At 41.0% G+C, this 14,527-nt stretch overlaps 1 protein-coding gene across 3 annotated transcripts in view; it reads right to left on the bottom strand.

The window, feature by feature from the left end:
• tle2b (TLE family member 2, transcriptional corepressor b) overlaps positions 1–14,527 on the bottom strand; it is a 69,856-nt gene that overhangs the window by 17,294 nt on the left and 38,035 nt on the right. For 2 of the 3 annotated variants that reach the window (XM_061033085.1, XM_061033102.1), the window contains exons 5-8: positions 6,619–6,681; positions 4,660–4,734; positions 2,355–2,535; positions 460–476 (exon numbers count right to left, since the gene is read on the bottom strand). In XM_061033085.1, the coding sequence (XP_060889068.1) occupies positions 460–476; positions 2,355–2,535; positions 4,660–4,734; positions 6,619–6,681 (336 nt within the window). The remainder of the gene's footprint in view (positions 1–459; positions 477–2,354; positions 2,536–4,659; positions 4,735–6,618; positions 6,682–14,527) is intronic. The other variant, XM_061033094.1, reaches the window with a different exon arrangement.

The raw sequence follows: 14,527 nt of genomic DNA, 5'->3' as shown, positions 1-14,527 counted from the left end.
GATGCATAGTACAGTCAAGTAAATACTGTAAGCAACTTTCTGCAGACACTCACTGCTAAGTTTTGGGCAGTAAGCAATTGCAGTGGGTTTTAATCCTTTAATTGTTCTGTAAGTCTTGTAGATTACTAAAACATTTGTGGTGCTGATTAAGAAACACTTGCTTGTTCATCCATTCAGTCGATTTGTCCTCTCCTGTAGATAGCAGTGAAACCCTGTGAGCTTGGATGTTGGTGTGATGGAGAAAAACCTTGAGAAGCTCAAGGTTGATAGCGCTGAGCGGCTATTGTGCCCGTGTGGAGCTGTGCTACTGCTGGCTGAGCTCCAGCAATACACAGCTCTTTTTTTATAGATGCCACTTTACAGTGCATCTCCATTTCCATCCGTTTATCACTGTCACACACACACACACACACACACACACACACAAAGACATACTGAACACACTACACAGCTACTCACCCTGCTGGGTGCTCCCTCTGGGACGGGGCAGAGCACAGTAAGGAGAGATAGCAGAGTATAGAAAGAAAATTAGAGGGTGAAAGAGAGGGAATAAAGGGGAAAAAAGGGAGAGTTTGACGTCAGTACTGATAATCAAAATAACAACAGTCTCCCCAGTCGGCCAAGGTTAGGCTGAACTACAACTGTTCCTCTCTAATAGAGATACAGACCTGCTATTGTGCCTGATCCCAGACTCCTCTCTGTCTTCCCTCTCTCTGTTCTCCACCAGACAAAGCTTGCTCTCTTCCCCTGCTGCCTCTTTCAATGCTCACTATCTTTACACTCATTCTTTCTCTCATTTGTAAGAACAGACACATACAAACACACACACACACACACACACACACACACACACACACACACACACACACACACACACACACACACACACACACACACACACACACACACACACACACACACACACACACACACACACACACACACACACACACACACACACACTCTCATGAGCAAAATGATCCCTCTATCTCTCCCCCTCTCTCCTCTGATGTTCCTTTTCTTTCCTGTCTTTCTGGCTCTGGCCTTATTCATGAGAAAGTCTCTCTTGGCTTGATGCCTGATACAGAGAGAAAAGATAAGATATTGTATCGGGGTGAATGAGAGTTCGCAGGGAGAAAACGTTTCTCCTGCATTTACACAAGTGGCTTGAATACATCTGTCCATATTATGACAGCAGTCTAAACAAGAAAGTTCAAATTCAGTCCAAAAGGTGACTTGCTGTACAAGTGACGCAAAAGCTGCCTGTCACAAATGATGTATAGTATTGCTTTGCATTTTATCTGCTCTGTAATGATATCTTTTTCTTATTCTGCAGCTGTCGTCAGAGCTCCAGAGTTGTGCCTTATCTAGTCTGAAACTAACTGAAATAAACACTGCATGCACACATGAACACACATACAAGATGTTGTTTAAGAAAAAGATCATTCTTGTTTGCATGCTGTCTGATTGTTTTATTCCTGATGATTTCCCAGAATCCTTATCACTGTCTCACTTGTATTGACATAAAAGACTTTTCGGGTTCATATGGCCTATTGCAGTGGTTCTCAACTGTTGGGTCGGGAACCAGAGGTGGATAGCGGAGCCATTTTCAGTGGATCCCGAATGTGTGCCTGGAAACAAACTTTTTAAACATGTTTTTGTTTTGTTCAGTTTCTTCCTTCTGTCGCATGTTTTGTAACGTCTGAGGTCCAAACTGCACAATTTTTCAGTGAATAAATCTGATTGGTCGAAAAATATCCAAAATTTGGGTCGCACAGAGGAGTAGGTGGTGGGTCCCGAGACTAGACGAGTTGAGAACCACTGGCCTAGTGGATAGGCCACATGTACGGAGGCCATAGTCCTTCAAGCGGGCGGCCCATGTTCAGGTCAGAACTTTGACTACTTTCCTGCATTTCATTCCCCACTCTCTCTCACTGATTTTCTACTCTATCCACTGTCCTCTTAAATAAAGGCATAATAGTCCAAAATTCAATCTTTAAAAAAAGACTTTCAATAATGAGCCCTTTTCCAAACACTGACTTTCTTTTTATAAAATAATTTTCACTTACAAAACTTTCTCAAAATTTGAACTCAAGTTTTTTTTTAACTTGCTGTGAATGCCACAATGTTTCTATGATATCATTAGGATAAATATTCTTATAAAGGTTGGATCCTGAAACTGTGTATCTGCTTACTTCTGGTCAACAAGAACAGGCTGCCAATTCAGGTCTATAAAATATGATCTAGCTTCATCAGAGGCACAGTTTTACATTTTTTTCTGCTCTGGAGTCACATCTTATCAAAACATTTGAAACTATTTTCATAAACAAGGGGGAAAAAAATGTCGATAGTACCTCTGAGATGTTCAGGGTCAAGGTGGTTTCTCTCATCTTTGGAGGCAAGGTGAGCCGAGACCCCCAGGGCTCCGGTCAGGGCAAGGAGCCCTGAGCCGCCCGCACCCAGAGACAGGCCTGATGGGTGCGGCGTGAGGGGGATGCCAGGGGCATGGTGAGACAGGTGCTGGAGCTGCTGCTGCTGTGGCCACAGGGAAAGGAGGGAGCCGGGAGAGAGAGAGTGGGGGAGGGAGGGAAGGAGGGGTTGGTGTCATACAAGGGGTTGGTTGGTTAGAAAAAACACAAGGTTGAGAAAATAGAGATATAAAAAGGAGATGGGAGAAAGTGACAAAGGAGAAAGAAGGGGGGGAGTAAGAGGAAGTGGGGGTGGTGTGTTTGGAAAGGGGATGTGTGATAGCAAGGAGAAAGGGAGGAAGTGAAATCAAATCAAATCCACATGGACAGCTCAACAGACAGAGAGGGAAATCAGATGAGGGAAGATAGGATGTTAAAGAGATTAGTGGATTAAGAGGTGAAAAAGATGGACACCAAGGACGAGCACAAGGAAAAAGAAGGGAAGAAGGTAATGAAATGCTCATGATGCACAGGGAAATGGAGGTGGAAACAGAGACGAGGAAAAAAAGGAAAGAATGAGGAGAATAAATGGGATTTAATATGAAGGAGAAGCAGGGTGAGGAAGACAGAAAGAGGCCAAGGAAAAACACAAAGAGAGAAAGAGAAAATGATGGGGAGGAACAGAGGGAAGTCATGGTGGAAGCAGTGAAAAGTGAAGGAGAATTAAACAAGCAGGAGGGAGACGATAGGGAGAGACAGTAAATGAGCACATGAAGAGGGAGGGAGAATGTGCAGTGGAGAGAGAAAGAGATAATACAAAGTAAAAAAAAAAAGAAAAAAGAAAGGAAGAGGAGAAATGAGGACATGGCCAGTAAGAGAGAGAAAGACGTGAAAAAATCCAGAAGGAAAAAGAGCAGAAAGACAAAGAGGAGACCGGAAACAGAGGATGATGGGGGATAGAGAGAGAGAGAGGAGCAAAAGAGCAACTAGAGATAAAAAAGGAAGGCTATTATCCTGAAGGGAGCTTTATGATGTGTTTTTTTTTCTATGTGTTGTTTTGTCAGTCTGGTGTGTTTGGACACACATACACTCACACAATCACACACCTTAGAGACAGCAGTGTTTGTAGTGCTGTGCAGAACAAAGGACTCTAAGTAGACAGTAATGTGATCAGTGCTCTGACAAGCTCTGGAAAGCCCCATCTACTGCAGCACTCAGGAACCATGACTGTGTGTGTGTGTGTGTGTGTGTGTGTGTGTGTGTGTGTGTGTGTGTGTGTGTGTGTATATAAGCACATACAAGTGCAGGCAAGAAGATCCTGCTCTAAGTCAGGTGATCATACATTATTAAATGTAGGTGTAGGGGTATTTTCAATGTATAGCATGTGAGCACGACAACTCTAGAGACAGGGTTTGTTTTTTTATTTGTTTTCACATTTTCCTGAGTCTGTCTGTATTTTAGCTTCATTTTTTTCTCTATGTGAAATGTGTGTTGTCCAGAAGGCTTTAACCACATACACCTGAGAATTACTAAATAATGCACATCCTAGTTTTGTAGAAGAGTAAGTAGACTGTGCTATAAAACTCAATCTGACAAGAATTAATGTCATTAGAAATAACTTCAAAAAGGAATTTGTTACTCTTCAACATTTTTGAGAGGACAACTTCAATGTAGGACATTGAGCAAAAGCGTCCATGTTCAAGCCATGTTTAATCATTTCTTTATAGGTACTCATTAAAACTAGCAGTAGGGGGTTTATAAAGTACTGCTCCACAGCTATTACTGGTAGTAAGTCTATCGTGACATCTTGATTTATGCAGATGCAGCCTTAAAATTGGGAACAATTATCAAACAGGAACACTGCCACAACTTATTAATCATGCTTTATATAAAAGAAGCTGACTCCACACAGGGGAAGAGATGCTGATGAACATCTGTTTGTAACAGCTTGGCTCTCTTAGTGAAAAATAGAAAAGTAAAAAAACACAAGAATTATAGTCATTCATGGACCAGACTTAATTTAGAAAAAGAATAAAGCTTGAAAATGTCCATTGGCTTTCCCCGGTCCTAATGCCTGCCCCTATCTGTGGATTCTTTTTTGAGATCTACATACTACATTTCATTACACATTCAAAGACAAGTGACAGGCTATTTAATTAGTTGACTCATCAACCAGTCAGATTGTTCAGAGCATTTCAAGTAAATGTGTGTGTAAGTGTTTGTGCTGTCAGGATGAATAGAGGTGACTCACCCCGATAATGGCGTTCAGTTCAGCCATTGTGACTTGCTTAGCCCTCTCCACTGCTTGGACCACTTGTTGCTGGTGCTACACACACATACAGATAAAGTATTATAACACATAGTTACACATTCAGAGACAGGAAGTAAGGACCACATTAGCAATCATAACGTGAATCCAACTTAAGAAAAGCTCCAAGAAAAGGTGTTAAAACATATAAACTCTTCTTGTATAATAAGACGTACACATATATCTGTCTCTATTTAGCAGTCATACATTCACAGAACACACCCACTGACATCACAGTCACACAAACAGAAACACACACACACTGTACATACAGCCACACACAAATGCTCAAAGACACACTTACTAAAATCCCTGTTCTATTTGCACAAAATCCCAATGTTATCAGTCACACAAACACAAATATTCATCAGTGCTATAATACTCACACACAAACAAACAAACAGTGTCAATATTGATCAGACTGACAGAGCTGTGACCATCCTGTCTCCAGGGAACAAACTCATCATTTCACTCTCACTCTCTCACATGGAAATAAGTGTTAGCACTGGTTTTTTTTTAGCACCAATCTACAAACACACAGAATAACCAGCACACAAAAGAGTAACACACACGTACACACACACATACACAACTTTTCCAAATATTAATGTACACTTCAACAACCCTCCTTTCCTTGATTTTTAAGGTTGCACTGAGCAGAGAGTCTGGAAATTATGTTGCTAAATGAAAATATTGCAAAGGCTACATTTAAACTGAAACATAATTGGTTCTGAATGTTGGGAAAACAAAATCTTCAGTCCTCTTTAAGTCAGTTATCGTTCTTATTTCCTTTATAGTAGGCTCTTTCATTATTATAAATAGTTCTATAATGTTTAAGCTGACATGGGCAAATTGTTTAATATCAGGTCATCTTGACCTTGTGAAGACATATTGGTAACAAACCACGGGAGTCAATATGAGGCACATGCAGCACAGCACCATGGGACAGGAGTTCATAAATCCAACAGAAACCAGCTGATCTTGACATGGCTGTCCTTAAAGAAAAACACTTTTTTTTCCTTTCACTAGTGAACTATGAAGATAACATTTCTGCATGAAAAATGCTACATATATATGAGCTTCAGGACTTTGCCATTATGGTGTATGACTTTTTTAAACAGATTTCACAGAAATACATTCTGTTGCTCTGTTACATTTGCACATCACTCTCTTATTAGAGATGTTTTAATTACAGATAAGTGCAAATTAATTAATTAATTAACAACAAACAGGATTTTGTTCTCCTCACCCAGAAGTACCCAAAAAGTTGAACCCATGTTCAACAATAACCTGCATCAAAATGTTTGCTGTGATCTTTTTTTTTACTAAATGATAAGTCAGATTGTGTTTTTAGTGAGGATGTATTTAGCCAAAAGGGATTTGTTAAGATAAGAAAGTTTTTCTGCCTTTTAAAAAAGAAAAGGATGATAAATCCTGCAGTTTGCAATAATTGCGATGAAACGACCAAGGAGACAATTGACAACTCTGTGGTCTTTCCAAAGATTTTTTCCACTTACATATGATAAAATTAACAGTAGGGCTTATTCGATATCTAGCTCTGAGTCATGTAGTGTACAACTACAACACTGTAAATGACATGTTAACAGTGGTGCAAAAGTACTCAGGTCTTTATCTAGAAATACAAGTACCAACAAAGCAGTATGGGATCACAGTTACAGTACGAGTATAAGCAATGCGTTCCAAATGTTTAATTTATCACAGATAAACGTAAAACAGTATATTCTCTAAAATATACAAAATGTTTAACTTGCTTATTACAGAATCATATTTATAGGAGTCTATTTTTTAAGATATGATATAAGCCTGGGGAGGTGAAGAATTGTCTCCTTTTTATGTGCCTGCATATTTGGAGTAAGTGTGTCTGGCAGCAGTGACACTCACCTCTTGAGAGAGGAAAGGGATGATCTGAGCGCAGATGGCACTGAGACGCTTGACAATCTCCGCCTGGGAAGGAAAGAAAAAAGAAAGAAAGAGAAGTGAGAGACAGAAGGAGAGAGGGAGAATATATGATCATTTCCTGTACTGTAAGATAATAAGTGCACCTTATGATGCACCTTTACAGCACATTAAGCCTCTGCTGCATTAAAACACCTTTCTAACGAGCAGGGAGGTCTGTCAGTGACACTTCTATGGACAGAGAAAAGAGAAATGGAACATGGAGGCAGCTTTAGAGCATGTGGTCTTTTAGCACCATCAACACAGATTTACTGAAGCTCAGCCTCACACACTCATACCCTCCTTAGTGTCTCTCTCTCTCTCACACACACACACACACACACACACACACACACACAAGCCAAGAAAACCCACATAACCAAGCATTACACATCATTACCGTTACATTTGTCCATTTCCTAAAACTCATCAAAATGCCCTTCTTACCCACACACGTATGAACACACATGTTACCAACCTAGTACCACATCTGCAGAATACTGCCGCCTGTACACACAATGCAAGTGTACACATAAACACACAAGCACACACTCTCTGTGTGTGACAAACCTACACAAACACACACACACACACACACACACACACACACACACTGAACCCTTTGCAGTGTGTCTAATTCTATCTGTCTGAGTGCCCTCAGCCTCATTTTGTTCTCTTCTTCACTCAGCCGTTCTCTCTTTTTCTACAACAGCTCTCACACTGAGCCATTATTACCCTATTCATCCTCTTCCTCCCTTCGCTCTCCCCGTCTCTCTCTCACTCTCACTCTCTCTCTCTCTTATCCCTGGCTTGCTTTGTCTAATTTTCTCCCATCCTTCTATTTTTCCCTACCCTATTTCCTTTCTCCCCATTTTAATGTATCCCCCCCTCTTTTCTCTCTTTCCTTTTCTCTCTTCCTTCAACATCAGTCGCTCTCTTCTGATTTGTTACTTTGCAGCCACACATTAGCACCGCCATACAACATTAACACACTTCATTTTCATTCTTTCTTCCTATTTAGCTTCCTCTCTCCACATCCCTCTATCCTTACCAGCACATGTTTCTGGCTCATGAAGATACTAAGGAAGGAGAGAGACTTTGAGGGGGTGATGCAGGGCAGTGCAATGAATGACAGGGTTGTACACACCATCATGCAAAGGCTCACGCACAGAGACAAACAAACACTCACCCACACATGCAGCCAGCCTGTCAGTTACAGCCTGTCTCATCATGACTTCATAAACTGGCTATCACCAGACACAGCTCTGCTTCAAGAACAGATACAGACTTATCACATAATACATGTGTGAATGTTCCTTCATATGTGTGTGCCATGGTTCCCACAGCAGCCGGGGTGTTAGGAAAAATATATTAAATACAAAAATTTGACATAAAATGTGCCTAAAAATTGTTTTCAGCAACAACCTGTCAGTTTAATATATGTTTAATATAGTATAATATTTGCTAATTAATAGCTGGCACCAACAGGTAAGGGGGGGTTCAAACATTACTTTCCTCGCATTCTGATCATTTTTATGCAACAATTTATATCATTGTTCGGAACTAGTGTTATGTTATCTATCTCTTCTGTTTTTATTCAGGCACATTTCCACATCAATGATAAATACATGTTGGCTTTAATAGTTTGTGTCTGTTTCACCACAAGAGCTGAGCTGTATAAACACTGTCCATTTAAAGCCCAGACAGTTTTGCATACTGGCTTTCTAATAGCCTGTCTCTCTCATAATGTCAAAATAATCCCTACAAATAAAATGTTGATATACTGTTTAGAAAAAAACCTTGTAGGATGCTGGTTTGTTTGAAAAGAAACCTAACTAGAAGACAACAAGTGTCAAGCAGAGGTGGTCTGTGCCTGTGGTCTCCCTGCCTGCTCTGTGGAAAGAAAATATACAAACTGAGGGTCCCTGAGTCTACTGCACAGGTGTGACAGCGAAGTGAACAGCAGAATATCAGCCACAGCTGCTCCTCTGAAAACAGAAAGGACTCATAGGCTACATCTCACATCATCTATTTCTATAGGATGTAAAGGCCGTCCCTGTCCTTTCTGCAATCTCGATGGTGAGCAGTTCAGCTAGAATGTGTAGTTCAGCCTGAGCTACACATGTGCACTGACACAACCACAGCATTCAAACTGGAACAGGGAGAATGTGTCAAGGATTTTCTCTCAATGAAAAGGAACAGTGAATACATTTCAAATGAACTGGTTGCTTATTTGAACTAAAAACTGAATACTTGAATTGCAGAAAAAATGTGTTATGTGACAGAGTAAATAAAAAGTACTAACCTGTTTGTTAGCCTGAATTGTTATCCATTATGTCTTAGATATATAACAAATATTTTGGGATATTTTACTGCAGCTTAAGATATGAACCTACTATGGAGCTGCAATGCTGGTTGTTAATTCTCAGTGAGCTTGGAACTACAAGCATCTGCAAAACAATATGGCATTAATTTGTACCTGCTACATGATATATGAAAACTTCTGCAACACAGCAGCATCCCGAAAACTCCATGTTCTTGCTGAGAGGTGGTGTTACGATTGTGAGACGCCATTCAGCAGATAGATCGACAATATAGGGAAAGTGAGCCTGGCTGAAGCAGTGTGAGCAGAGCCAAGTGTCAGAAACAACACGGCACAGTATCTTTCCACAGCCCTGCCAAAGCCCAGCAACCGGGGAGTACACTGGCAGAGAGCAGCTGGATGGAGGGATGAATGGATGGATGGATCCAAAGAAAGGAAGAGGACTGGTCAATAAACACCTGAGGGCAGATAAGCAGCCAACTGGCATGTGGACAGAGAGAGACTGATAAAAAGAGGTTTTAAGTGAGGTAGGGATAAAAGAAGAGTGGGGGGAAAGGGAAGGACCCAAAGACTTTTCATTAGGAAGAGTCAAAATGTCCATTACTGTTCTACAAAACAGACAAATGGATGAAGGGATTGATAAAGTTAGACCAGAGGAAGAGACAGAAGAAGAAAAAGAAGAGGAAGATGAATAAACTGCAAGAAAAGGACAGTCTGTTCCAGAGGCTGTGAGGGATACTAGCCTTAAGGGACACACACACACACACACACACAGATATTAACACATACACACACACACATATTAACACATACACACACACACACACACACACACACACACACACACACACACACACACATACACACACACACACACACACACACACACACACACACACACACACACACACACAGATATTAACACATACACACACACACACACACACACACACACACACACACACACACATACACACACAGATATAAACACACACTGGCAGCATTCTCAGACTTGTCATCTTGTCAGATCACTGACAGGATGATAATCACAACCAGTAAAACGTTTATACAATCACAGCGCCTTGTTTCTGTGTGATGATACAACCACATAATGATACAACCTGATGTTTAAAAGGTAACACACAGCGACACGCATACACACAAACACACTTTAAACATTAAAGCACGAGTTATTTAGGAGTAGAACAATCTATAATACCTCTACTTATACCACACACATATGATTTTATTATTTATTTTTACAGTGGCAGAGCACATTTAAATGTAATTGCACCAGAGTTAGCTAATAGTTAATGTGCATCTGTTGTCCCTTGGCAGGTAGACCAAGAATACATAACAAGTACATATATGTAACTAATATCTTGTGTCTAAAACTACAGAATATGTAAAAAAGTCCATTAGTGTGGACATTACACTTCATAAAACAACAGTTTTCTATGTTGACTGAGTTTCTTGAAAGGTCAAATCATGTCAATTCTACCAACAAACGGAAACAAAAAGATGAAAGTAAAGCCTTCCAGTAACATCATGCTCAAATCAGCACTTACAAACACGGAAAGCAAACTGTGTTGATTAATTTGTCCTGATCACTGAGAGACAAGAATCAACAGGGAGCACAATCATGACCAGCACAGAAATCTCTGCAACTTGGCAAAGGTAGAGAGTCAAGCAGAGCTGATTTTTCTGGCAAACTTGTTTAAGCCTATTGTGTTTATTTAAATTCCAAAACTTGTATTAATCAGTCTTTTTGTATGAGCTATAAATAACAATGGCTTAATATGTTTAACATGTCTCTGCAGCACATCATGTAAGTCCTTTCAGAGAAAAATGACCACATATAAGAAATGTGGTCACTCAGGATGAGACTCAGTGAAGTTTTTGTATGATTTTTACAAATAGAAACAAAAATAAATGACAATCAATACATTTAACAAATTCATAGTCCACTGATCGTTATCAAAAATGTAACTGCACAACAACTGATTATAGTAGGTGTGTGTGTGTGTATGAGTGTGTGTGTAACTTTAATCATCAAATAATATGACTTAACCCTGGAAAACGTGATGAGTCATCTCCAGGGGCTATAAGTCAATACATTGATAAAGAAGTTACAAAAATATATAAAAACTCATCGTAGTGTGGGCCTTTAAAAACAGAAGCTGTTCAGACGACAGCCTTTGCTTTTAACCAGGATATAAACATATTTATTTCTGCTGTCAAAACAGGCATTTTAACATGGGTGTTTATGGGACTTTCAAAGCTTATTTTAGAGCCAGCCTCAAGTGGACACTGAAGGAACAGCAGTATTTTGCACTTCTGCATTGGCTTCATTTTTCAACGTCAGAAGTTTCCGGTAGAGTAATACTAAGACAAAACAGCAGCACAGTGAATGTTTCTGTGACTGTAGCTGCTGCAAGACTTTTTGTGAATGGTCAAAAAAAAACTTCAATAAGTGTTCTATGCATCATTTCAAATGTTGAGAAATATTTAACAGCTCATAGTAATATTAACGTACAATTTAAAGATCATACTTCATGTGATAGCAGTCAACTCTTCCTTGACCTAGCATTTTGCATACATAAAACTGTAAATCAGGAAGAAATCAATCAGAGTTTCAAATACAGAGAAACCTTTTTCTACTCAGCTCAATAGCAAGAATGCATCACATTAGTTTCTCCTTTGTAATTCTCAATCTTTCTTGCCTGCAAAAAAAAAACCCTAATTCTCCTGTTCTTACTTTGCAATAGGTATTGCTATTACTCCTGCTCACTCTCCACCCACATGTTTAACCCACAGCACAAATGTAACAAGCTTCCGCCTGCTGTGGGAAGGCTGTCAAAAGGCATTCTAGGAAATGTAGTAAATGACTATAACTGAAGGAGAAATAGATGAGACAGGTGGGTAGATGGGGTGGTGGGTACTCTGGAAGAGGAAAACAATAACACTCACACATAATAAGCCAGCACAGACTTGATGGTGTAACAGTGTATCTGTGTGAGGAAATGTTCTTTAGATAATGAGCCGGCGTCTGACTGTTCTGACAAAGACAAAGCTTGTTTTAGAGGGAGGGGGTTCCATCGCAGGAACATCTGCCCCCTGGCTTTTTTCTTTCAAATACTTGAGATGACAAGGCGTGCAGCGCTGTGTTACTGTAGCACACCCACAGGCTTGTACTTTAAGAGGTAGAAAGTAATATAAGGCTGTTTTTCTATGCCTCTATATCAAGCTGTGAAATGAAAAAACAACAACTTAAAAGCAGAACTGACAGAGACTGAGCTCATATTCATCATTATACACTTTCATGACACCACAGTGATCTTGAACTAGAACACAAAGGGGAGCAAACCTTTCCTGTGAAAGATCACCACTGTATTTGGTCTCCCAGCATGCCGGGCAAGCAACAGTGGCCGCGTTCATCTTGCCAATAAAGCTTGGTGAATTTGAATGTGATGAGCGTGGGTTGGGGGTTGGCACATGCAGAGAGAGACAGTGCCCAGTGTGCCCGGCCGCTGCCAGCTGTGCAAGGCTCTGAGTCCCACTACGGCTGAGCTGCGGCCAGCAGCCAGCTTTCAGGGGGAAGGGGGGCTGTGTGTTTGTGTGTGTGTATGTGTATGTGTGTGCATGTGTGGTTTGATACCCCACTCCTCTTCTCGGTATAATTAATGTCAACACAAATCTTTGCTATCTTATTTCTGTTCTTTTCACCTTTTCTGCCTTATTGCTCGTTTCAAATCCTTCAAAGTTGTAGCACACATGTGTAGTGTGTAGTTCCTTTAACTCTCACGTCTATCAAACAAAGAGAATTGGATTCAGGACGTTTTTTTGCAACATACAGTGAACATGCTATGGGTTATTGTGGAGACAACCATAAATTATGTTTAAGTGCCTCATGGTCTATGCACTGCATGTGCACAGCTGGGAAATCCCCTCATTTATTTTCAAGTGTAAGAGGATGTGTACATATCGCACACACACACAAACACAATTGTGGAGCTTATCTCTGTCCTCTGCTTTCTAATTGGACCAATCGCCCCTTTGTGAACTGTTTGAGGTAAATATTAGTAGCCAATGACGTACTAATCAAACACCGAATGGGTTTTGTAGGCACAGAGCTGTCAATGAAAACAGCTTTTCTTCCTCTCCTTCATCTCCCCCTCCCCATGTCTTTCTGTCTTTCCTCTCTCTCTCTCTCTCTCTCCAAGCAATCAGACTTTTCTCTCTCTATTCTGCCGGCTCATTTTTTCACTTCTACAGTATCGCTCTCTCACTCTGTGTCCCCTCACTGCGTTTTCCCTCAGTGCAAAATTGGCCGTGCTCTTTCGCTCTCTCTCTCTGCCCTCCTTCTCATTCTCTTTGATTTCTTCCCCTTTCTTGCTCTATCTCTCTGCCCTTCTTCTCTCCCTCCACCCTCCCTCTCTTTTCTTTACTTGCTCTGTCTTGTTTTGCTCTCCGCCCTCTCTCTCACTCTCTCTCTCTCTCCCACTCTCTCTCCTCTGGGCAGCATGCCAGCTCCTCTTCCCTGGCGCTGAGCCAACTCCTCTCCTCCTCTTCGCCTCCTTCTTCCCTCCCTCCCTCCTTCCCCCTCTCTTCCTCTATCCCCCTTGCCTCTGATTGATGGCCCCTCTATTGTGGAAGGAGAGGAAGGGAAACAGAGAAAGAAAGAAAGAGAGAGGAAAGGGGAGCAGCAAAGCACACACAAACATTGAAAAAACACACTCACACACAAAAAAAAGTAGAAGGCACACACGCATGTGCACAGATGCACTCTGAGAATTGAGCACGCACAAGCGCGCACACACACACACACACATACACACACACACACACACACACACACACACACACACACACACACACACACACACACACACACACACACACACAAAAGCAATGCAAACAGAGCAGAGGAGAGCACACATACAAAGAGCTGTGTGCAGAGCAAGCAGAGCCTAGCAGCATGAGACCAACAAGCACACACACATACGCATCCTTCCTAAGACACACACACACACACACACACACACACACAAACACACCTAAACACACATACACAGAGACACAGATTCAACCTTCAGAGCAGTAACAATACAAGATAGGCAGCAGAGACATTTGGCTCACTTCTACTGCACCAACACACACACTCTAACACACAAACACACTTTGGTGAATATCAAATACAGTCATTAACAAACACCCACCCACCCTCACACACACCTACACACACACAGACACATAAACACACACAGGGAATCTTCCAGGGCATGGGACTGTTGAGACACTAAATCTGAGGTTCACAGTTGTAGTTTTACAAACATCTAGATTCCCTCTTCTCTTTCACTGAATACTACACTGGGTTATTAGTCATATGAACACTGTGCCAGCTCACCAGCTTACATCTACAGACTGCATACAGCTACAAACTCATGTTGTCCGCAGTGCAATCAGAAACAATGTAGCCCGAGAAGCGAAGCTGTCGACACAGTATGCATGCAGGCAAAGGAGTTTTTTACA

This window comes from Labrus mixtus, chromosome 3 (assembly GCF_963584025.1).
Source record: "Labrus mixtus chromosome 3, fLabMix1.1, whole genome shotgun sequence".
NCBI lineage: Eukaryota > Metazoa > Chordata > Actinopteri > Labriformes > Labridae > Labrus > Labrus mixtus.
Note: the sequence above shows the minus strand (reverse complement) of the source record. Positions and strands in the feature narration are given on the sequence as shown.